The sequence below is a fragment of the Terrapene carolina genome, unplaced genomic scaffold (assembly GCF_002925995.2).
Source record: "Terrapene carolina triunguis isolate 2854851 unplaced genomic scaffold, T_m_triunguis-2.0 Scaffold112, whole genome shotgun sequence".
NCBI classification, from domain to species: Eukaryota; Metazoa; Chordata; order Testudines; family Emydidae; genus Terrapene; species Terrapene triunguis.
The window spans coordinates 7,511,605-7,538,135 of NW_020664463.1; the positions used below are offsets into that span (position 1 = coordinate 7,511,605).

Consider the following 26,531-nt stretch of genomic DNA (forward strand, 5'->3'; position numbering starts at 1 on the left):
AGGAGGTGTTCGGCGGGCGGGCTCTGGCCTGGCGCGCACTGGGGGCAGGGCAGGCTCCCTGCCTGCCTACCCGCCCTGCCCCCGCGCCGCTCTGGGAAGCGGCCGGAACATGGGGAAGGGGGGGCACTGGCGCCTGTGTGTTGCTCTTGTTTCAGGCACCACCCCCAGCAGCTACCATTGGCCGGAGCCACTCAAGGTAAACGCTGGGTGGGGGGGCCGCAAGGAGCTCGTGGGCCACAGAAAATAACACCGGAGGCTGTGTGTTTGAGACCCCTGGACTAGACCTAATGGTACCTTCTGGCCTTAAACTGTATGAATCTATGTAAAGTTATAGTGTATAATAGTGAACTAAGCACAGATTTCAACAGAAGAGTTGTTTGCAACGCTTCCACTACTTCTGAGAACCAAGATGCTTGAATGATAGGTGATTGTGAATGCTTTATCTAGAAGCCTATGTACAAAGGAGAGTGATTGCAGGGCTCTCAGAACAGGACACCATATATGGGACAATAGGGAACTCAAGAGCACTGCTAAGTTATTTGAGATCTCACAGAGAAGATTCCCTTTCTTGTCTCATAATGAGGGGAAAAGACTGCCTGTTTCTCCTTGATCCTTGGAGATGCTGAGCATCAGCAAGTCCCAGTGGCCCTAATTCTGGCCTCCACTGAAGCCCCTGTACTCTGGGCTCATAGAAACAGAAAAGCCCTTGGGGAGGCTTAAAGGGGATTCCCAGTGGCGAAGGGCCAGCAGAATGACCATAGACCAGCCCGTCTCATCACCCCACGCATGGAGGATATATAGTTGCCATATTCCTGAGGTCTATCTAATACATATTTTTATTTTATTTTTGGAATAGCACATTCCCCCTACTCTGGAGTCTCTCACCCGGTCCACTTTGCTCTGTCTGTCGGCTATCGGAATGATCTCGTATGCCACTCCGTGGTTCCTTGTTGCTCTTGTACCCCTTGGAATAGCATTTTATTTCATCCAGAAATACTTCAGAGTGGCTTCCAAGTAGGTATTAGAAAGATGTCATGTACATTTCTTTTAAAACCCTTGTATTTATGGTTTATCCTAGAATATAACTAGAACTAGTCAAGAACGGAAAATGTATTTAGTAAATTCCACTGACAATTTTTTCTGTTTTTCATTGAAATATTTGAAATTTTTCAACCTGCTATAGAGATGATTGAAAAATGGAAAAACTTTCCACAGAAAACCTTGTCCACTTTTCAACAACATTTCAGAAAATGCTGACTGTCCCTAAAGATTATGCTTTTTGAGAATTTCTTAAAATTACACTTGGAGAATTGAATTGCTCAGGAGATAATAAAATGTGAAACTTTTTCACACTAGGGTCATTGCTTCAATTCTAGACTACGACCCCATTTTAGGAAAACATTCTTACTCAAGAAAACACTTTAATTTGAAGCATGTGCTTCGGTAGTTTCCCGAATCAGGGCTCAGGTGCTTGGTTGGTTGTCTTACTCTATTTCTTAGTGGCTAGATATCTATGTCACAAAAACCATAATCACAGATTAGTTCCAACCCTTGATGTCAGTCATAGCAAAATGGCCAATGGCTGAACAGAAGTGAAGACTTAAACACGCTTCCATCCTCAGAGACGGTCACTTCAGGTCAAGATTTATGCACCTCAGTGGGGCAGTGTAGGGGGAAGTTTGAACTGTCACTGAGCATACTGTACCTGTTTTGTTGATAATCATAGGCATTTCAGCTTGAGAGCTGGAACAGTCTCTTTCAATGGCAAAACACTCTTATTGACATAATTAGAGCCAATAGCCCCCGCTAAAATTAGTGGAGCAGGACTGGGCCTCAAAATTATCCACAACAAAAACTGATGATAACTTTGATGAATTGTAACCTATTTTCTTCAGCTTTAGGCAGCACATGAGTTTTCAAGGAGAATTATCAGTATGAAAATGTTGATAGCAAATGTTTGAATCAGGGTACATTTATAGTCTGTAATTCAAAAGCAATTTGATGAATTTCCATTACACACTGCAGAAACATTCTCCTTCCCCTACCAATTTTCCAAACCAAAGTTGTAAAGGGGACTAAAATAGGTATTGTGGAGACAGTGTGGTCTAGTGGGTAGTGCACTTGACTGGGCGACAGGAGATCTGGCTTCCATTCCTAACTCACTGACCTGCTGTGTGAGTGTGAAGTAGTCTCTTGAGCTCTCTGTGCCCATTTTTTCCCTTTGTCTGTTGTATCGTATTTAAACTCTTCAGAGCCAGGGCTGTCACTCACTGTGTGTTTGTACCAGGCCCCCTAATTGCAACCTTAGCTACAGAGAGGCTGCTGCTTTTCCTTGATATGCCCCAGCCTCTTTAAAGATTCCAATACATTCAAATGGCATTCTTACCTGAGAATCACAAGCACATTAGTGGTAATAGTGGTTTCAAATTAATATATAACATTGTAGTATAGAAAGATATGACTCGGCCATTCCTACCTCAAAAAAATAAAGCAATGGATTAAGTGGGATGGTGCATGTCCAATTCAAAGCTATGGTTTCTTCTCATAGTTTTATATAAGGGAGCAAAACCACATGCTGGCCCAGATTTTCAATATTGAGTGCACCCAATTTTCCCACATGCACTACTGGTTCCTGTGCACAAGCGGGGGAGATGTTGCACCCACTATGTGCCCGAGTCTCTTGACCCACACGTATTCACTGGGCATGGCAGGTGCAGATGGTGGCATCCACGTAACTATACATTCTTTTTCGTGCACACTTCTGAAACTTTGGGTCAGCAAGAGACATTTTTTATTTATATATTTTGAATTCCATTTAATCCCTAGTTAGAAGATCTGTTTTCTTGTGCTTTACAATAGAAATGAGGCTGGAGGAATACTATTGTATCTATAAAAGTCATTCATGTGAAACAAACTGTGAAGGAATAGCTTGAGCGTGTATTCAAACAGCACTTGATCTCCATTAACTTTTAGGAACACAAATATTTATGGTATTTCCTGTAACACTTTCACCTCTTATAAAGTTTCCCACTACATTCCCCAAAAATTACTTTATATTTTCCATCATAAATTGGTCATACTGCAGCATATTTATCATCCAAATACAAGCATCAAATTCACCTCTCCATGGAGTAACATTCAGTACCGAAGAGTAAGCTGTTGATAGATTATCTATCAAAATACACCAACACAGTAGAATTTTATTAAGGAGGGTAAATCTCAAATGCTTTGACCCATAGTCTGTCCTTCCATACATGTGCTATTCCCAATTACTACAGTGGGAGTGTTATGTCTATCTGAGGACAAAATTTGTCCCTATGTTTGAGCAAACATTCTAGTTGCAAGAGATTGGATTTGTAGGCCTATATCCTCAAATGGATTATCTGAGTGGATTATTACTCAATGACTGAGGAAATCTGACTGACTAATGAAGAGGGCATTAATTCTATAGAAATGCCCTATACATCCCAACTGAAATGACAGTATCAAAACTAGAACAAAAAGTCTATACTCCTGCATTGTTTTTCATGTTCAGTATATAGCAGTAATAACAAACATTATAAGGCATTTCTGAAGAATTATTGGCCAGTGGATGTGGATTCTTACAGATAAACATCCCCATGTACTTTACCTGCAGTATTCACACCTGGCTTAATTTTAGGCTAGGCTAAAGGCTTCAAGGTTCAGGTTCAATGATGAATCAGACTTAGGGCAAGAGTTTGGATTCAGATTCAACGGCATCTGAATCTCTCAAACTTCTCTCATGAGAATTCCATGAATCTCCAAGATTTCTACCATCTTGAATGATGGGACTATCATGGCACTAGCCATTCCAGTGAAATTTTGGCTGAAACAAGATAGAACTGGAAAACAGATCCCTTCCAGGATTTGACCTCAAGCCAGAATGGTAAAGATGGCTTCAATCCAGAATTTCTTCAAAATTCTAACAGATGTGAGATTGCTGTGCTAGCCCCCCTTTAATATAAATATAGTGTTGTATAGTCCTGATAAAAATGTGTACTGTAAAAATCTACAGTAAAATATCCATAAAAAATGTGTGCATTTCATTTGCTTCTTGGTCCTGACCTGTTCTTGTTTCTTATACACCTCTTGTTTTGTTTCTCTTGATCACAGGGACCTTCAGGAGCTTGATGACAGCACCCAACTACCTTTACTCTGTCATTTCTCAGAAACAGCTGAAGGCCTCACCACCATCAGAGCATTTAGGTTTGTAAACATGTGTTTACTCTTCAGCGCCTAATCCTTCAGAGCAGTGCACAAGTCTTGCAAATAAATCAAGATGTCTGGTTTTTAAATGAGCAGCCCATCTTGGTTTATTTGGCATCTTATAAAACCACCAGGCCTACACAAACCCAAATGCCCTTGCCCCGCCCCCTTTCCCAAGGCCCCGCCCCTGCCAGCCCCTTCTCCGAGGCCCTGCTCACTCCATACCCCCTCCCTCTGTAGCTCACTCTCCTCCACCCTTACTCACTTTCACTGGGGTGGGGCAAGGGGTTGGGTTGCGGGAGGGGGTGCAGGCTCTGGGCTAGGGCCAAGGGTTCAGAGTGTGGGAGGGGGCTCCGGGCTGAGCTTGGAGCAGGAGGTTGGGGTGCAGGAGGGGGTGAGGGGTGTGTGTTCCGGCTGGGTGGCGCTTACCTCGGGCAGCTCCCAATCACCAGTGCAACGGGGCTAAGACAGGCTTCCTACCTGCCCTGGCCCCATGCCGGTCCTGTCTGGCACATCCCTGCGGCCCCTTTGGGTGACAGGGGGCTCCATGTGCTGCCCCTGACTGCAGGCACCGCCCCTGCAACTCCAACTGTCCACAGTTCCCAGCCCCCAGGGGCTGCAGGGATGTGCCGTCTGCTTCTGGGAGCAGCGCGGAGCCAGGGCAGAAAGGGAGCCTGCCTTAGCCCTGTTGCGCTGCCGGACTTTTAGCGCCTAAAATCTCCTGCTTTGGCGTCAGTAGCCTCCGAGAGAGAGAGAGAGCCAGCCCGATTCCAGGAGACTCCCAGTGAAACCAGGAGGGTTGGCAACCCCACAGGCCTAACATGATAAGTGAGGTCACTGAGGAGCAAGCTGAACTCTATTGTTAATTCAGTGTTGATCTTGGGCAAGTCATTTGTCTTTGCTGTGCCATAATTAAATCATCTTGCAAAAGGAGGACTCAGCATTTGTATTTTATTTGTTTATTTTGATTCACACAACTAATGAAATGGCACTTATCCATGGCTCTGGGTGCCCTGGACAGATTTTTAAAAACACCATCTAATTTGCAGTATCAATCCTTGTGGGACTTCTGTGGAATTAGGGATGACAGCTTTTTTCAGTGTGTGGCACTTAAACTTTTCAGAGGTTTTGTTCAAACAGAAAATCATGTCTAGCCAAGATTTCTTTGTTTTCTGTGGAATGCTCACCATTCGGGGCCTGATCCTGCATTATATGTACACCCAGAACTCCCATTGCAGGATCATGCCCTTTAGTATCTATCCATTTAGATACTTACAGGCTTCTTTACACAGGGACACTCGGGAAAATTAATCTGAATTAACAAAAGATGTGAATTTAAAGAGGATTAGTTAAACTTAATTAAAACCTTGTGTGGACACTCTTACTCAGAATTAAAGTGGCCTTAATTCAATTTAGCTTAATTCACTTTGAAATTGAATTAAACTAAAAATGTTGAAAATTAATTTTCCTGAGTGTCCCTGTGTAGACAAGCCCTTAGGTATTTATGTGATTCCCATTATCTGAGCACCTCATGCTCTTTAATGTATTAAACACCCCTGCAAGGTAGGGAAGCATTATTATACCCATTTTACAGATGGGGAATGGAGACAGAGAGAAACAAGTTGTCTTGTAAGGAAGTATGTAGTACTGCAGGGGACTGAAGCCAGGTCTTCTAAGTCCCAGACTAGTGCCCTATCCACTGGACCATCACTCTTCTCTGATAATTTTATGGGTTTGTAGACCTTCTTGGCAGGAAGTCTTACATTTATGATAGCTATGTCTTCGCACACTGTCTCTGCAATTGGATTTACTTCAAAAGTGCTCCAGAAATGAGTCATATCATAAGAGAACAAACAGCAGATGTTAAATCATAAAAGAAAAGATGGGTCACTAGGGGATCAAGAATGTGCGTGAAAGCAGAAAAGGTCACTGCTGGACTGGATAATGAAACGATTATTAAATTACTATATGATATTAAACCACAGAATCATAAAAGATACAGTCACTTTGAGGAGCTGAATGATGTTAGCAGTCATTCCCATGCACAAGACATGGACAGAAACTGCCACTGGTCTTATCAATGGAAAATAGAAAAATGTCATCATTTTGTTTGAAACGTGACTTCTTTTCGTTTTAAGGTAGATAAATGTAATATATTCACAAGAGGCACAGAAAACGAGTGACTATGTAACCTCATTCCAAGAGGACTCTTCAGACTTTCCAAGGCATATATATATTTTCCAATTTCCATTAAACGTGCTTGGCTAAAGTCTACTCTCAAATGCCCTAGTGTAAATCCAGAGTGACCCCATCAAAATCTCAACTTGATTACCACCGAATACCAAAATTAGTGTAAGTTGTACTCATTTTGCACAGCCATGGAATTCCAAATCAGTGCCAATTGCACTATGTTGCTACTTAAACATGCTTTTTGACCAAATCAGACCCAATATGGAACCTAGACCAGTGGTTCTCAACAAGGGGTTCACATACCCCTGGCAGTATGCAGAGTCTTTCAGGGGGTACATCAACTTATCTAGATATTTGCCTAGTTTACAACAGGCTACATAAAAAGCAGCAGTGAAGTTAGTACGAACTAAAATTTCATATAGATAATGACTTGTTTATACTGCTTTAAATACTATACACTGAAATGTAAGTACAATATTTATATTCCAATTGATTTATTTTATAATTATATGGTAAAAAGAGAAAGTCAGCATTGTTCAGTAATAGTGTGCTGTGACACTTGTATTTTTAAGTCCGATTTTGTAAACAAGTAATTTAAGTGCGGTGAAACTTGGGGGTACGCCAGACAGATCAAACTCCTGAAAGGGGTACAGCAGTCTGCAAAGGTTGAGAGCCACTGACCTAGACCACCTTTTCCATCACTGCTGAATTTGGCCCAGATACTTTCATTGTAGTTGAGATTCTTTAGGCAGAATTTGGCCCGGTATATCTGTTTCCATCAGGTAAGGTGATAAGCTAAGGAGAGCTCCATCCAAAATGCTGACTTGGATAGGTGGGATTCAGAATATCATGATCTCCAACCTATGTGAACATAAGAACGGCCATACTGGATCAGACCTATGGTCCATCTAGCCCAGTATCCTGTCTTCTGACAATAATTGGTGCCAGATGTTTCAGAGGGAATGACAGAACAGGGCAATTTATTGAGTGGTCCACCCTTTGTCATCCGGTTGCAACTTCCAGCAGTCAGAGATGTAGGGATACACAGAACATGGGATTGTGTCCCTGGCCATCTTGGCTAAGGCTATGTCTACGCTGCACTTTCGTTGGTAAAACTTTTGTCGCTTGGGGTATGAAAAAAACACACCCCGGACCGACAAAAGTTTTACCAATGACAAACGATGGTGTGAACAAGCAACAATGTGGACTGCGCTCTCCCGCTGACAAAGCTACTGCCCTTTGTTGGGGGTGGTTTTGTTTTTGTCGGCAGGAGATTGTCGGCAAGGGATGACGGACCTATCCTCTTTTTTTAACCCAGTTATACTTCACAACATCCCCGGGCAAAGAGTTCCACTGGTTGACTATACATTGTGTGAAGAAGTACTTCTTTATGTTTGTTTTACAACTGCTGTCTATTAATTCCATTGGGTGACCCCCGGTTTGTGTGTTATGTTAAGGGGTAAATAACACTTCCTTATTCACTTTCTCCACATCTTTTATCGACCTCTATCGTGTCTCTCCTTTCCAAGCTGAACAGCCCCAATCTTTGTAATAATATCTCCTCATATGGAAGCTGTTCCATACCCCTAATCATTTTTTGCCCCTTTCTGTACTTTTTTCCAATTCTAATATATCTTTTTTTGAGATGGGACGACCAGAACTGCACTCAGTATTCAAGGTGTGGGCGTACCATGGATTTATATAGTGACATTATGATATTTTCTGTCTTATTATCTATCCCTTTCCTAATGGTTCCTGACATTCTGTTAGCTTTTTTGACTGCCACTCTACATTGAGCAGATACATTTCCCTTGAGGTAAGCCTACCCCATCATCAATAGAGCTTAAAGGGATTAGAGATCAAAGGATGGCAGGCCAGAGCCTCCTTAGAAAGCACCCTTGCCTAGCAGGCTGCTAGGCTTACGTAGCCCCCAAACAGACCACACTATAAACTTCAAGTGAGCAGGCACTCAGCAAGCAAGCAAGCACACAGCCAGTGAGAGAGTGATTCACTAACCATCACAGTAAATGGTGGGTATTTCCTGGCTCTATTCCATCACTCAGTGAAGGTTCTTGCTCCCATGGCAGTGGATTGGGAGAAAAATGGGGAGGGATGCTGCAGGACTGGCAAAAGTCCTGTTGCTTTGGCAGCAGAAAGGATGTTAGGTAGTGCGACCAAAGCCCTAAATTAAAAATGAAGTACTACGTTTTATCCATCCGGATGACCTGCTAACACAGTAGATCAAAATTTGGACCTAGTGTTGCAATGTGCTGAGTGCCTTCTGAGCACTTCTGATACCCTCACCTCACATTATCTTCAATGGAAGGTAAGTGTGCTTAGTGTCTTTCAAGAGCAGTTCAGCACCTCGCAGGATCAGTCCTTTTATTTTAGAAAACCAAAGTGGCTGGGGATGGCAGGGGGCAAGGGGCAGCCCTTGAGAAGCTGGAAGCATCAGGTTGGAAGGATCACATCTGTTCGCTTGAATTTTCCACAGCCCCTGATGAGAATCAAAGCCATTCCATTTCATTCATCTGTTTCTCCCCGTCAAGCCAGCCTTCCATCTCCAGAGTCTCGGGGCTTTCCCAGCAAGCTAATGTTTACTTATTATCCTGTTAGTCACCCCCTACCTTTTAAGTTCATTATGTACCGGGATGAAATAATGAACTCCTTCAAGTAATTTACCACAAAGCACCACAGTTAAATTAGTTTGAGATTTCAGTGACCTTTCCTGTTTGTCGTCTGACAGGATAAAAGTCTAGGAATTTTCAGAAGATGAGTTGGATTTGGATGAAAATACGCAGATTGAGTATGTCAGAGTTTCCATTAGGAAAGCGGGGGTTGCTGCCAAATAGAAAGACACTAGCAGAATATTCACTGTATTTTCACCCCTTCCACTCACTGCTATGACAGAAAGTTCTTTGCGTACCACAGTTACAAAACGTGTGAAATATAACCAAGAAAAAAACTGGGAAACAGCAAAGATGGCCTTCAGCCATCAGTGTTATGATCTTCTCACCGCAAGGTCCTGAACTTTTAAATACCAATTACTTTGAAATTGGAGGGATTGCAGTGGTAAAACAGTTTATGAGCTGTTGAGTGAAATTTGGCTATTTCTTTAAGTGGTAAAGCTTAGGACTTGAATAAGTAGTATGTGAAGCAAGAAATGGCTGCCAGGTTGGGCAAGCACCAAAGGCCAGATGAGCTGTGGTAAATCACGTTAAATCCCTTGAATTCAATGGAAGTAGACCAATTTACACCAAGTGGGGACATGCCCCCAAAGAGTAATTATGAGGCTTACATAATCTACCAGCCTTTTATTGAGTATTTTACTGGTTTCTAAACACCATTGCTATTACAGAGGAGGGAAAACCAATTGGAAGCTGAAACAACCCATTCGCTTTTGTAATTTAGAAATGATTTATTCAGTTTTTCGGACATTTTGTGGCTGTCTGAGGAAATGGCTGAGGTAAAGGGTTGAATGGTGGTGGTGTGTCAATCGGCCTAATGCATGAAAGGCACTAGTTGTGTTGAAGGACTCATGCAGTTGGCTTCTCAATCAGATTTTGGCTGAAATGTGAAATCTCTGCTCCACCCTTGCTCCAGGGTGTAGTAATTCGCTGCTGGGTTATCTCAGTTGATTAGCATTTTGGGAGGAAGAGGGGAGCCAAGGCTCTGCCTATTCCCTTCCCCATCCACCTGATTTGTGGGTAGTTGTGGGTAAATAATGCTTGCTTACTGCTGCACATCCGGTCTGGTTAACCAGTGCAGGGATGTAAAAGGGGTTCTTACTATCCTTTATGGATATGCACTCTGACCCACAACCCAACCCAGTGCTACCATTTGAAGAACAAGGTACTGCCTAGTGTGAGTAAGGTGTGCTTCTGAGGGGAGAATTTTGTCCTAAGTTTGGTAAAAGACACAAGTTCAGCAAGCTGTCGGGTTTTTTTAGAACAATTGAACGTTTTGTGCATGTGTGTTATAATGTAACCACTTTGCTGTTTGCAGGCATGAAGCCAGGTTTAAACAACATATGCTGGAACTGACGGACACGAACAACATTGCCTACTTGTTTCTGTCGGCTGCCAACAGATGGCTGGAGGTCAGGACGGTACGTACAGTGTAGTCCCCACTATGGTTTTGAAACCTTGGAAGCAAACAGAGACTTTGCCTGATGCACAAGGCGAGATAATAGTTGAAATTAATCTCACAATGAGATATAACAGTTTTGTGTACAGTGATCCTTAAAATAGCTCAGGGTTGTTTATATTATAGCAGCAAGGGTGGTTTTTTTTTTTTTTTTTTTTTTGCTTTCTTGGCTTGGGGTAAGAAAATACAAGGCTCCTTCATACTTCAGTGTTGGGATGTTGATTGTTCTGAAAAGAGTGCAACAGAAAATATCTACATAACTTTGAAATAAGACTCTCTGTTCACAGAAATAAATTCTTCTACTACAGTGCAACATCTGAGGCACTGCTCAAGTGGAAACTAATTTCAAAGGGGCTTCGGTAGTTTTGCCAATTTTGCAATAATTCTGTTTTTGGTTTTTATGCTACCTTTTATCTCTCAGGACCCCAAAGCATTTCCCAAATGATGGGCCCAGGCCTGAGGGCCTCACTCATAGCCTGATTCTGCCAGGATACCCTTCAAAGTCCATAGGGCCATTTGTGGAGTAAAATACTGCTTCACTTGAGTACAGATGGCAGAACTGGGCCCTGAGTAAGGGCCCAGTTCTGGGGCTCAGTAAGAGCTGGGCATTTGGCAGCAATAAATCCCCAAACAGAGGGTCAGATGCTTGGCCCTGATATAAGTTCTCAGTGGCTGGGACATAAGGAGCCTCCCTCCATGTTCATGGTCTCCATAAGGGTCAGACAGAATTATTGCTCCCTCCCTACTCACCTAGCATTCCAAAGAAGGGCCAAGGAGTAGGCAGGCCCATGTCCTTCCCCTCTGTGCCAGAGACAGAGAGACTAGGACCTAAGCTTCACCCTTGGAATGGTTTAGTATCAGGTACACTTCACCTGCATATTGAGATCTCCATGTGGCATTCTGCCTCCTTGGACTCCCTTGGGGCAGCACAGTTCTGCTCCATTTCTCACTCTGGACAGGATCTGGCTCTGAGTAAGATCTCAGGATTCAGCCCTGTACAGTATCCATGAAGTGTAGTGATGCTCCATTTGTACCCAGTAAAAGAAAGATGAAGTTAAAGGGCAAAATCCAGCCCTGGTATAAGCTATTGTAATTTCCATTAAAATCTCTTGATGGTGGACTTGCTGAGTATCAATGTTCTCCAAAAATACATATCTCTTCTATCAGCTCTTTGGGGTTTTTAAAAATACTATGTGGAGGAATGCAGTATTGCCAAGAAATAGCTAATTTGGCTATGTTGAATGGTATTGTTATCACACAGAGCCATATGGGTTTCAGAATGACTGCACAGCTCCTATTCCAATAGCTGATGGAGACCCAAGTGTACTGTACATCTAACGCACTTTCTTGCTACAGAGATTGGGTTAGAGGCTACTATCATCTTCACTTTAGCATTCCTACAAGCAGATTAATTGAGCAGTATTCATTGCAAATCGTAGAGGGAAAGATTCTTGGATGGAAAGAGGAGAAAAATCAAAAGAAAAAATGCTGACTCTGAAATAGCATGGGAGAATTGCAGTGGTAGATGACAGAATTTAGGTATCAATGACCTGACTGTGTCCACAAATCGCATCAGGTACCTAGAAATCTACAGTTGATCATTTTTATCTGACATTAGCTGCAAAATTTGGATAATAAATTTAGAGGGTGGATTGAGGCTTCTTTAAAAATGTGAGGAATCAGGATTTTATCCATTTTTAAATATCTAGAGTTCTACAAAACAGAAAGCAGACTGCACCTTTAGGGTGAAGCATTCTCACTCCAAATGGGAAAAGTAAAAATTTCAGCTAAAATGATGAATATAAAATACCTCCTTTATTTCATCATCCATCCATCCATCCATCTATGAGTTTTATACTGGTCCCCATCACTCTAGTAATTGAGGAACTTCCACATACAATAAATAGCAATAGCGAAGTCCCTAGTCGACTTCATGGAGTCTCTGGCACTTCTTCCTGTCTGGGATCAAAAGTCTGCTCGGGGGTTGGGAAAAAGGGGGTGTCAGTGTTGGGGGTGTCATTTTTATGATGGAAAGGATTTTTCAAAGAAGAAGGTTGTTTTAGTGACTAGTCATTTTGGATGCCTGCTTTTTGGTGCCTTATTTGAGGCACTTAAATGGGTCTGATTTCCAGAAAGCGCTTGTCCTCTGAATATCAGGCTCCTTCAAAGGGTCTCATGTTGGGCACTAAAAATGACTGGTCCCTTCTAAAAACTTAAATGTCTGAACTGAGGGCAAGGGAAGTATAGAAGAAGATGCTTTCTGATATTATAAGGCTTTATTTTGTCACTGGATTTTTCATTCAACTTGTATTATAAGATCTATCTTTTTTCCCCCCTTCCTTCCTTTTTAGGACTATCTGGGTGCTTGCATAGTTCTCACTGCAGCTGTTACGTCCATCACCTACAGGTCCGATTCTGGTCTTCTGGGCCTGGGTCTCCTGTACGCACTGACAGTACGTACCAAAACAAACATCAAGAAACTTGAGATCAATCTACTAGATTTAAGGTGGTTTTAAAAATATAGATACATGGTTATCTTCCAACTTTCTTAATCTTGAAAGAAACAATCTTGCAAATAATGGATTGAGGCCAAAGCCGAGTGAGTTCAGGACAACTTGGACTTGCTTCAGGTTTTGTGAGCCAATTTAAAAACCAAAAAGATTCCCAGGCCCCATGTGTTCCCAAGGATAGAAAGAAAATTAGAAGTGCATACTAGGCCCTTGTGTGCACTTTGTTTTGCACTGTACAATGTTGTTAAGGCTGCGTAACGTGAAACCTGTTGTAAATGACGATCCAACAGATCTTGCAAAATCAGTGGTGATGTCTCCACATTTTTGGGATCAACCAGATGCTGAGCACTGTTATCTATCCAATTCTGAATGTGAGTCCTGACACCGAGAGACAGGATTGGGGTTGGAGTCTCGAGGGTTGGGAATGGAGTGGTTAGATGTGAAATGTACTGGTGAAGGAGATTAAGGCTGCGGGTTTGTGCAGATTGCTGAGCAGAATAGCAACCGGGCCCTGGACCTTTGAAACTCACTCCTTTCCCAGGTCCATAGACACCAAAGTTTGTTAGCCTTCAATACACACTACAAGGTCCATCTTTTATTCCTTGCTTGGTAAGAGATGGCTGGAAATGGGTAAGAATGGGGTGGGATTTTGATGGGGCGTGTAGGTGGGAGGTTGGTTAATTTTTGTCTTAGCGATGTTTGTGTTGGTTATTTAATTCGATCTGGGTGACAGATGGTTCTGTTGATAGGTGTATTTTTAAAAGATTGTCAAAGATGCCCAAGGTATGTCAAGAGCTTAGGATGGGTGCTCTTATGTTGTTGAGAGAAAAATAATTGAATAAATTAATGGAGGTGATAGGAAATAAGCCACAGGAGGAGGAGGAAGAGTCTCATGGATGGGGTGGTAGAAAGCAGGCTGCAGTGTGCCACTTATGTAGCTCTGGTGCTAGGGAGGGTGGCTGGGAGCCAACTAAGTGGGAGGAATTGGGTATAGGTCTAGCACCAAGATTGGGCTTGGTGGTTGGAGGTAGGCTACCTGAAGCATCAGCAAGGGAATTCTCAGTGGCTGCCTTAAAGGTGGCTTTAAATCCCTTTTTAATGCTGTATCAGCACAAAGATGGCTTATCAGTGGCCCAGGATCTGCACCAGTATCTTATGTTAACAGCACATTCTGAAGATTCCTTCTAATGCTGTTTAGTTAGCAAAGAGATTTGGAAACTCTGAGATGTCCGTTCAAGGTTTGTAGCTTCTTTGTATTTGCACTATGCATGCAAACAGACGAGAAAGAGTCAGCCGTTAACTAAAGTTTGAGACAACATTTTTTAAAAACTCTTAAATAATCTCTACATTGTTACCTCCCTCTTTATGCCCCAGCACATCACTTGCAAAACTTTGGATGTGGTTCAATCATTGGCTACCCCACTTGACAGGTTTTCAATTGTTTCTCTTTGGGAGCCCAAATGTGACAATGTTTGGAACTGGATGAGAGCAAAGCGCTCATACTGCTGCTCCCTTCGTAGCTCATAATCATAGACCCAGTCCCTCCCCAATGCATAAAAGCATCCGAGTTTCTGGCAGTTACACAACCCTGATGCAGATTTAAATGAAATGCCAAGCTCTCTGAATGCCAGGCTTTTATATCAAATCTGTGTTTGTAATTCTCCAAGCAGCAGTTTTTTCCATAAACACAGTAAACCTCCAGCCTAGAAAGCTGAACATGGAGTTAGGTGTCTAAATGGCAAGAGAATTCCTTCATGCTATTCCTAGGAATTACTCTATCATTCTTGCATACCGCTGCAGACTCTTGATTGACACTAAAACTTATTTCAGTGCAAACTATTTACTATAAAACTCCATCTATTGATTATTTGTAGCAGTGCTTATTCAGTGGGAAATGAGTGGAATTGGGAATTTTGTTATTCATAACAAACTTTTTATTTAGCAGATTTATCCCTCTTTCATTTTTGCAAACAAACTGCAAAGTATTTCCCCACTTTTCTGGGTTCATAGGATCATTTCACAGCCTATGGATTGTCTGTGAATTTAGCACTATAGAAATGAACACCTGAAGTTCAGTTCCTAAAACTGTATTGAGCCCTCTCACTAAGTGGCCTAATTTTCAAACATACTTAGCACCCAGCAGCTCCCACTGAGGTCAAGCTACTTATTTAAGCACCTCAATGTGGATTCAGCCCCCTAACCTTACACAGCCATTTTATAAACCTCAGCCTGGGATTTATTCATTCTTGGTTAAGAATAAATTCACCTAAATTATATGGTATTGTTTTCTCACTCTTGGCTGGATGACTGACATTTTGTAAATGTGGGAATAAAAAAAAAATTCAGCTTGCAAATAACTTTGCGGCATGGCTCACTTGCTCCTGCCTCTGTTCAAGCCCACATACGGCTCAGAGACCTTTTGCTGGTAAAACACCTCCTGCAATTTATTTGCAATATTTGTTTCAACCACCCTTACATACTGTACAGCCTTACACCTACAGTCACCTCAGCTTCTGAGAGAGAGCACATATGCATACATGCATGGGTGCATACACACTCACTCTTTCTGCTTCCCCTCTCTCACTTCCTTCCTGTGCCTTTTGTATCATCTGCCAAATGGGCTAATTAGCCTCTTAGTTCTCCTCAGCCCATCAGTTAGGCACAGCTCTTCTTAATGAGGTCTACTCTAGTGTAGTGAGAGTTGCAGTGACCAGAGCGCTGGCTCAGCTGCTGTTGCCCAGCATCCTCTTCATAAACATCTAGCCAACAATGAATCTCTTTGCTCATGCATGAATGCAGGCATTCAGATAAATAATAGCATCTCCATAAACAGAAACTGGTTGTCTAAATATTGATGGAAAAACAAACAAAAAGGGCTTGAATATGGCCAATCTGAATTGCAAGTTGGATTTTTGGAAACATATCTATGAACAATACATCTCCTCCTTATTTGAGTAGCTCTAAAAACTAGTTTAACCCCCTCCCCCAAAAACCAGATGATCTTGGAGGGATTTGGTATTTTTATTTTATTTTTCAAAGCTGTGTTGTTAAAACTTTGTATTCAATATTATGCTTTATTCCCCTTTTATAACTATAATTTCTGTTGCTGGTTTTTATTTTTTGCATTAGCAAACTTACCTGAACATAATGTATCACAGAACAATATTGGTATGCTACTGGCATTCTTTGCAGGAAATAAGACTATATGTAGTATTGTAGCTATACAAAACTATATGTAGTATTGTTAAAAAAGCCCTGTACACAGGTATATTATAGGAAGTGGTGCAACTCCAACAATCTGTTCTTATGGCAGGCGATTGGCAGACACCACAGATTTGATTGATTAAATGTATTCTCTCTACACACACGCAGATCATACATCATTTGAAACCTTATTATATCTTCAAGATGAGTATGACGTAGAGCTGTCAAATGGTGCTGTTACCATAGAAACAATAAAAAGCAATGACACCATCAACATGTTAAAATGACCACTTTGAAATATTTGTATTGCTCTGTTAGTTTAATATATCTATGTATTATCTCAAGGGATAAAATTAGATTTCTTTGTGACCTCAAAGCATCACAACAAAAATCTACAGGGTAAAACAAAATCTAATAATAAATGTAATAGCACTGGTGACATTTCTAGTTAACATCATTATCATTATCTTGTTCATCATATGATCTCTGCTGAGAGTGCATGAGTTACCACAGTCTTCATTGCCTTGGTATAGTCACAGTTCTATGCAGATAACAGACACAGTTAATTGTGCAGCAACCTCTCCTGGTACAGGCACAGCTAAGGAGTTGTAGAAGCTCAGATGCCCTTGAAGACTATAGGAAGTAGTTCATCATCCACATTGGTCCATCCATGTTGCAATGGTAAACCAATATGTGGTTTACCTATGTGCAAAGACATCCAAATATTTGTTTGCCACGATGCTCTTTTGACATGGTCTTCAAAACCTGACCTCACATGGTGGGAGTTTGACCAGTGACTTATACTTTTTGATGGCTAGACTGAGGCACAAGCAATTCAGGTCTCTGTGGGTCTCCTTTCTTTCTCACTGTGGTCATACAGCATTGCTACCAACTTCCTTGCTGCAGAAATTGTGGCTTGTCTATCACTCTCTCCCAGTGTGGCAAGATCTCATAAGCAGTAAGCTCCCTTTGTTTTGACACAGAATTTTTTTTCCCAGTACCAAATAAGGATGACACAGCATCACATCCTCTTATTGCACGTACTGCAGGAAGTACATTGCAAAAGTCTAGAGTGAGTGTGTCACAAATTGCATGCACAGGTATGAAGCGATGCTTGTCAGTTGGGCTGCTCATGGTGCCTGTTTCAATCCACATGTTATCCGTATGTTACACTTTTGGAAAGTAGTGAACAGCAAGGACCAAAATATCTGTATCAGGTGACCTAATTACTAGAGCTCCTTTAATACCAAGGGACCCAAAAGCCATATTGGCACACACAGCATGCAGAAGCATACTTGTCTGCTTCCTCTTGAGTACTGCACAAGTCTTGGGCTTCTTCAACATCTCTGCCAGTGATGGGAAAACCTCCAGCATGAAGTATCTGTGTTGAGTGTGCTCCTACACTCTCAGGTGCATTTTGAACCATATATTCACACAGGAATTTTACAAGTGACTGCTTGTTGGATGCCATGTTTAGAAACTTTTTCCATGCAGGAATAAGGCATCCACCAATCACCTAGTATTTCTTGCATCCAACTTTCAATCCTGTCTGGTGCTGTCTTTCTGCAGTTTTCACAGTTACTATTGTCATATCTGTCAAAGACTTCAATTACAGAATTAGCTTCGTCAAAACCTTTTAGAACCTGCCTCACATACTCAGCAGCCAATTCATCAAATGTGTGGAATTTGTCTCCAGCCATGATTTGTATGACAGCGATGGTATCTGTGATGTACACTGTGTTTTCCTTGTAGCATGCTCCTAGCTCATAGATTCTTTCAGCTTGAGCTTCCAGCTGATACCCTTGTGACTCTAGCAGACCAGGTGCCAGCTTTTGCCAAGGCTTTAGACCTCAGCTGACTAATTCATTGCTGGAAACCAGTCTGTTTCACCTGTGCGTTAGTATGGTTAAGATGGGTATTGAACTTATAACAAGGTCTTCAGTGTTTAGACTATGTGAAATGTTTGTAAATTGCTGCATGCTTTAATCCCACTTAAATATTACCTTATAGCATCTGATAAAGATATTATATGTTTTTGCTTTGTAACTATAAAAATGTTTGCTCTGAAACTATGAACCCAATCAGGAGGTATCCTCTCCTGCCCATCAAGAAGGCTTAATCAAAACTAAAGGGTCATTGTGGGACATCACAATACAAAGACTTTGTAAATTGCCCCCTTCCACCCAGGAAAAGTCTATGTGCAAAAGGGCTTATCCCATCGGCTTGAATTCTGGAAGAAGGAAATAAAAATAGCCGACAAGAAATGTTTTCATCTTTTGCTGTTAGGACTCTCACAGGGCTGGAGCTACGAAACAGAGCCAGAGATCCCCAGGGTCAACCTGGGTTAGCCCTAAACACATTCAGAGCTGACAGAATACTACAACTCTGTCACCTTTTGAAACCATAGCCTTTAACTCATTGGTCTATATAAGTTTGTCTGCTTTAATCTTGTAATAATTCTCTCATTTCTTTTCTTAGTTAATAAATCCTTAGATAGATTACTATAGAATTGGCTATAAGCGTTGTCTTTGGTGTGTGCTCTAAGGTACAAGCTGATCTGGGGTAAGTGACTGGTCTCTTGGGACTGAGAGCAACCTGAATATTTTGTGATCTTTGGTTTAGAGCAACCATCTATCACTTAGTCCAGTTTGTCTGGGTCACAAGATAGACTGGAATGCCCCAGGGGACTCTGTGACTCCATGGTAAGCTTTAGGAGTTCACACTGGTTACTGAGTTGATGAAATCTAATTATAGAAAAAACAACCAGTTTGGGGTCTCTGCCCTGCTTCTTGACAGTCTGCCCTGAGGTTGGCACTCACGGTCATGCACTCCAGACAGCGTGACAGCCCTAACTCAGCTGTGTCTGTTCTTCTCATTGTTCCATCAGCATGGAAGAGGGATCTAGGCAGAGGTCCCATTGGGACACCAAGAACGTGCATCTGGCTAAGGACAGGGCTCTGCAGAAAATGTCTGGACTGATAGCTGCTGTGATTGTCCTACCAGTGCCAGACTCAAATTTGATTTTCTTGGCCATGTCATCAAATGTTTTGATGCCAGATTTCTTGACTGGACTGAAGAAGCTATGTGTCCCATCAGAATCAAGTGCACCTCTCATAAATCTTTCCATTTGTTCTTCACCAACATCTGCTATTTTTAATAGCAACTCTTGTACATCTGCTGTTATATGCAGTCCAGTAGATATGTTAGTAAGCACCTCTGGATGTGATTCAGGGTCAAATGGGTTTGTCATATTGTTGCTATTATGCTTGAGAAGAGCTGTAAAACGCTCTTCAGTGCAGAGGCGAAGACTTGTTTGTGGACTTCATCTGCACCACTTGTTGTTAGGCTACTTCTTTCTCTCACAGCTTTTGCAAATTCATAATATTGTATTGTGTGTAATGTGTATTGTTAACTCCAACACTAATACTCACCTGTCTGGAGTGTCACTGAATTTAAAAACTGGTTTCTAGAATATTTCAAAGGCTAGTACTGCATGCGTAGGCAATTACAAATTAAAACTTTCTACCATGCAGACTAGTTGCTACATTGTATAGACAAAAGCTTATAAATAGAGAAGCGTTACGTTAGGGATTCATGTACATTTATATCTACCCCCATGCAGTGCAAACTGTGGGCACCCAAACTGGTGTACAGCCTTCAGTGTGAGACTGATCTGGTCAGCAAATTTCAGCTGAAACTATAGAAAACTATTATAATGACGTTGACAATTAAGAACAGGCGATGTGAAAACATTTCATGTTAGTATATTGCAAAATGTTGATATTCACTATTTTTGCCACATGCTAAACAGCTTCATAATTTCTGGGGGGAGGGAAGTATTTGAACATGCAAGACAAATAAAAGCTTTTATGTCATGTGGTAGCTTTGACCAATAATAACCACATTAAGGTGTTGAAATTAACTTTAACAGTAAAAACTGTAGTCACGGTCATCTTGCAGAGTAGCAAAAAATGACTCCCTCATTTTGGGTATCATTGTTTCACCTCATTTGCAGGCTTGTGCAGCCACTTGACATCACATCATATCACATCTAAATGTACATAAAATAAGCTTTCAAATGATATGTGAGGTGGGTGTGTGTCGTGTGGGTTGATTCAACTCCTAAAATATGGCCCTTTTTGGAGAATTGCCTAGAGCCACTTGGAAATAATGGGATCGCTGCAGTTTCAACTTAAAAGCTTTTTATTTTCTCTGGTCCTCAGCTTTCTATATTTTTCTTCCACAACAGGGAGCTGCAGTCTTTCCATTGCTTTAGGTAAAGAGAGGGAAAATGGCCTAATGAATGGGTTGGGGTCATGAACAGCTCTCAGGGGCTCAGCTCACAAACATACTCCCTTTCTTTATGGCTGGATGGTGGAGGGGTCCCACAATTTATGGCGGCAGGGGCTTGAAACAGTTTTCTCTTGGAGGCAGGTGTTATGGTATAGAAAAAGAACAGCGCTGGTTTAAAAAAAAAAAAAGAAACTTATTTTTGATTTTAAAAAAAAATGGCTTTTCAACAGTAAGGAAATTTTCATGAAATCAAATTTTAGCTGTCCAATTTAGGGTGCCTTAGATACTGTAAGTTGGGGACCCACAACTCAAGGTACCTCAAATCAATGGCCAGTTTGCTGGAGGTAAAATGCTTCTATGCTCCTGTATCTGAAAATGGGGATAACCGTGCAGAACACTACATTACTGGGACATGATACATTCATGTGGAGGGTGGGATGGGAAAAAATGGAGACAAAGGGCCTGATGCATCATGCCGCTGTACTAATTTTAACCTGGAGTAACTCCACTGAAATCAGGCCCACTGCGGTAAATCAGGCCCAAGGCTTCTACAAACATATCAAACCCGTATCCAACAGCGTAAAAATTACCAGACAAGTTGTGTTTCACGTCTTTTCCCCTTCTCGTTATGTGATGCAGATAACCAACTATTTGAACTGGGTTGTAAGAAATTTAGCTGACTTGGAGGTGCAGATGGGCGCAGTGAAAAAAGTGAACAGTTTCCTGACCATGGAGTCTGAGAACTACGAAGGCACTATGGGTATTGTACTATAATCCTTTTTATTTTTTGTAGGTACCATAAAAGCAAGCACATTTCATTTCTTCCATTCATGATCATGCAAAAAACACAGAGACCTTGAGCCAAATTCTGTTCTCATTTACATACAGAGGCAGATTAGGGGTTTGTGGGGCCCTGGGCCAGAGTAAGTGGGGGCTCCCCCCCACACACACCTCGGCGCTCCTGCCAGGGAAATGGGGTTGTGGCACAGGGCCTTCCCGCACCTGCCCGGGAGCTGGGTCAGGGCGTGGGAGCTTCCCCTGCTCCCCAGCAGGAGTGCGAGGTGGGTGGAGCAGAGCAAGCAGCCATGCCCTTATCCCGCTCCCCAGCAGGAGCGCTGGGTGGTTGGAGTGGATCGGGGTGTGAGGGCGCCTCAATTGGCTGGGGCCCCTGGGCACCGGCCCCGTTGGCCCAGTGGCTAATCCGCCACTGCTTAGCTGCGTGTACTCTCAATGACATCAAGAGTACCGCACAAGCGAACCCACTCAACCTGTGTGTCAAGATCAGGAAGCTCGGTGCTAATGGTCCTTTGCTGCAGTTCTCAGCTGCATTCCAGCACTGGCGGAGGGTACAGTCTGAGCAGGTGCCATCCTGCCTAGCTCCTTTGGAACAGAATAAAGAGAGGATTCCTAATGTGATTACAAATGGATGCATGGCAAAGGGGAAAGCGCAATGAGGGTGACTCAACGATAGCATTTGCCTTTGTCTACTGTCAATATTTAAGACCCTTCTCAAGTACCGAAAGACTGGCCACAAGAGGGGGAAATCAAGATTGAAGATTTGTGTGTCCGATATGAAAATAACCTGAAGCCTGTTCTGAAGCATGTCAAGGCTTACATCAAACCAGGACAGAAGGTAATGTGCCGTCCTCACTTCAGGCTGATACCTTTATAGCAACTTCTGTCATTTGTGGAAACGAGGACTCCTCACTAAAGATGGCCCATTAGTAAGAACAGCATCTAAAATATTTGAACGTATAGATGTGCAAACAGAGCCAACATTTTTTGCTGCACCCAAAAGATGGTCTTGTGGCCAAAGCAAAGGGCTAAGTTGGGAACCTATGTATTTCCACCTTCCTCACGGATGTCTTGTGTGGCGCTGGGCATAGCTCAATGGTTTGAGCATTGGCCTGCTAAACCTAGGGTTGTGAGTTCAATCCTTGAAGGGGCCATTTAGGGATTGGGTGAGAACTGTCAGGGAGAGTATTTGGTCCTGCTAGTGAAGGCAGGGGACTGGACTCAATGACCTTTCAAGGTCCCTTCCAGTTCTATGAGATAGGTATATCTCCATCAGTCATTTAACACCTCTGTACTACGTTCTATCCCATCTGTAAAATGAGGATGAGTTAGACTTACCTACCTTGCAAATGTTAATATTCATGATCATTTGAAAAGCATTTGGAAATCCTGAAGTGGAAGGTATTATAATGCCATATAATATATTGAAAACTATTAATTATATTATTATAATAATCATTATTATAAGTGCCAGAAGCATCATCATCAGCAATTATTGTGATATTAGATATTTCACTTTTATATTGGCTATAAAATATTTGATACTGCCTTTTTCAATTGCCTTTGGTGGGGAGAAGAGGAGTCCCTCGGGCTCTGATGCAGCAAGAAACTGAGGCATGTTTCTAAATTTAAGCACGAGTAGTCAATGGGACTACTCGAATGCGTAATGTGAGTCACATGTTTAAGGGCCTTGCTAAATTAAGGCCTTGGTGGGCAGGCTAACCTGTATGTGTGGGAACAAGAGTCACCATGACCAAGCATCTGATTCAATTTATACCCTGAGCGCTCAATACTTTGCTCATATCTAGCACCTTGAACCCATGGACCTTAAAGCATACATTCACTCCTGATGTCCCCTTAAGAAATGCACTGGTGAATAGAGGATGAGACCATGGTTACATACATGTCCCCATCACCACTGGATCTGTTAGCAATGTAGACAATCATAACTATCCCATCATTGTGCTCCCTAGCATCAGTAGCAGCCCTCATACAAATGCTCCCTGCTGGAGTGCACACTACAGAACCCTCTCCCAACTCCTGTGCAGCCGTATGTTTGTCCCTTTGTTTTTAAATTGGTTTGGGGTTTTTATCAATATGGGTTAAATTTTAAATTTCCTTACTGGGTCTGTGAGTTTGGATTACAATTCCCTTCTTCCCAAGATTGACTTCAGAGCAATGACAATTTCCTTTGCTTTGCAGGTTGGGATCTGTGGTCGCACTGGCAGTGGAAAATCATCATTGTCTTTGGCTTTCTTCAGAATGGTAGACATTTTTGATGGTTAGTTGCTAAGGCTCCTCATTAGTACCTATTATAGCTGTAAAACTGGTACCCCGTTCCCTACTCCAGTTCTTCAGAAGCAAGCAAGCAGATTTAAGGCTTATGTCTAGGCTTTCTGTCCTCTCAAAACACTTGTTTTGGATCAGGTGTATTACACCCAATCCTTCAAAGTCCAGAGCACCTCCTGGCAGCCGCATTCAGTTCTGCAGGAAGTGCTCAGCTCATCCTAGGATCTGGTACTAAGTCCCTATTTTATGGTCTGAAAGAATAATGTACTGTGTCTAGATGGGCAGAGAAAATACGTTACTCTCTGGTGCCTATAGATTTTTCCCCACAAGTTAGACATCTGCCGTAACTGAACATGGTTCAGTGTGAGTAAAATAGAAACAGGTGTTCAATAAATGCAGTTCCTTGATATTTTTCTTTTATTGTGACTCCCCACTGTTACAATAGAAGCTGTCTAAGGATTCCGATGATTTTGGAGGCCCCTGCAGTACTCTTATTCCGAAGGCATTCCATCATTTCCACCCAGAACTGATTATATATCCGGAATGTCTGCCCATGAAATCCAATCAGAGATGGGAGGATAAATACATCAGATGCTCTTAGGTTAATTCACAGGTTTATGCCCATCTTTTCCTCTCCCTCTCTCATATATCTCCTTTCTGTCTGTCTTTCTCTTTTATTTCTCAACTCTTCCAGTATCTCTGATTTTTCTTTCTTTGGGAAGCATTGACTTTCTTCTCATATTTTCTCGGCTCTTTCATAGTCTCCCTTTAACTCTCCAGTGTCCATCTCCCTTCCTCTCTCCCTCGTTAGACTGTCTCTGGTCCCTTTGCTCCCATCTCTTCTGCTCTCTTTCTGAAATCCTGGCTTCATTAAACTCATTGGCAAAGCTCCCATTGACTTCAGTGGAGCCTGGATTTCATCCTCTGTGTCCATCTTGCTTCCTCATTCTGTTCGTTCTTTGCACTCACCTGTATTCCATGGTGACTTCTCCCCACCAAGGATCACCAGCTTTCTGTTCCTCTTTGGGAGCTCACTTCTTTTACTCTTTTTTCACCCACCCGCTCTCTTTTCTCCAGCATTTTGCCCTAATGTCCCCTTCTTCCTGTCCCTAGTTCCCATATTTCCTCTCTGCTCTTCCCTGCCTGTCCGACTCAAGCCTTGTCTACACTACCGGGGTAAATCAACTTAAGTTACACTACTCCAGCTATGTTATTCATGTAGCTTAGGTCAACTTACTGTGGTGTCTACACCACGCTGGGTTGATCGATTTGAGTCTCCCATCGACTTACCTTACCCTTCGCATTCCAGTGGAGTACCGGAGAGCGCTCTGCCGTCGATTTAGTGGGTCTTCACTAGACACACTAAATCGACCCTTGCTGCATCGATCACAGCAGCGTCGATCCCTGGTAGTGTAAACATGGCCTCAGGCATTCCCATTTCCTCTGTTTTCTTCCCAGACCTCCCCAGATCATCCTGTTTTCCCCTCCAGATTATGTTTCCCCATTCACCAGTCAAACCAAATCCTCTTTCCCTGCCCCCCCCCACCCCCAAGATCCTGTCTCCTCCTTCCCAGACTCCCCACTTTGCATGTGGGGAGGCAGAGGTGAATAAGTTTATGCTGCCACAGCTGAAGGCCAGTGAACTAATTTTGCCCCAGTGAAAATGTAAGATAATCATATTTTAAACAGTATGGAAGAAATCCTGGCCCCATTGAACTTCAAGCATGTGGGTGATTCCGCTGCAGTCAAGTTAAGCATGTGCTTATGTGCTTCTCTGGGTCAGGGCTACAGCACGCAGCACCTTGCAGGATACAGCCTTGTATGGCTTACAAACTACAAGATGAGGAAAATTGGCAATAACAGATGGGCCACTTGGAATTTCCATTCATTTATCATGGCCTGGGTGAGATCTGGTTTTTCTAACTATTAGCAATAGGGCTAACAAGTTCAGTTTAGGCACATCCCCATGTAGGGAGCAGCGCGGAGCTACACAGGAGCTCTAGGAGAAATTGTGCAGCACAGAGGTAGTATCCCTGCTGGGGCTTCCCAGTGCAAATGCAGACTGAGCCTGATGGCTACATCCCTCATCTTAGTCCCTTCTACACACCTGCCCCCCACAGTTCCTGTGCTCTGGGAAGCTCAGGGGATGCACTTGTACCTGGCTGCTGTGCATGGATTTAAGGAAAGAGACTTCTTATGCTCTTCTCATCTTTTCCTACTTGCAGAGCAGCTGGTCACAATCTGGCCTGTAATTTTTTTTTTTTCTCTAAATGCCAAATGTTGCCACACCTCACACACCACATGGCAATTTTCCAGGTGAAACCCATACAGGCACTGATGTGGTGATGAAATCCCCTTTGCGTTAGTGAGTATTCCAGCTGTTACATGCAGCTTCCTTTATTGGACTGACTTGCCGGGGCTGCAGGGTGATTAATGCAATTTGTTCCCATTACACTTATGGTAGCTGAACAATATGCATTGTAATTCATCTCTTTACCCTATCCTTAGAAGACACTGATCTATGGAAACTGACACTAATGGGATTAAAATGCCTGAAAGCTGGACATATTCTTAATTTACTCAGCCACCTCTTGTGAAAAAGTCACTCAGTTTAGATAAATCTTTCTAAAGTTCTAGGTGTGCTTTGATATTTCATATTATGGCTACTTGAGTGCACTGCACAAAATAAACTGGCATAAATTTGAAACAAAGGACCCAATCCTACTCTGACTGAAGTCAGTGGGCCCAGAAGAGGCCAAAATATGACAACTACATTACCTCCTCTTGTTCTCTCTTCCTCTATTTGGCTGTAGATCTGAGGGTGCTCACACTAAATTATCCTTTTAATGGCATCATCAATCATGCAGCATGGAAGCA

General features: G+C 42.4%; 1 protein-coding gene across 1 annotated transcript in view; it reads left to right on the plus strand.

Annotated features, from left to right (window-relative positions):
• The window catches only part of ABCC9 (ATP binding cassette subfamily C member 9), a 112,441-nt gene that overhangs the window by 78,854 nt on the left and 7,056 nt on the right, over positions 1–26,531 (plus strand). The window contains exons 27-33 of the mRNA XM_029911674.1: positions 857–1,014; positions 4,135–4,227; positions 10,423–10,525; positions 12,915–13,016; positions 21,210–21,330; positions 22,073–22,203; positions 23,568–23,646. Coding sequence (XP_029767534.1) covers positions 857–1,014; positions 4,135–4,227; positions 10,423–10,525; positions 12,915–13,016; positions 21,210–21,330; positions 22,073–22,203; positions 23,568–23,646 — 787 coding nt within the window. The remainder of the gene's footprint in view (positions 1–856; positions 1,015–4,134; positions 4,228–10,422; positions 10,526–12,914; positions 13,017–21,209; positions 21,331–22,072; positions 22,204–23,567; positions 23,647–26,531) is intronic.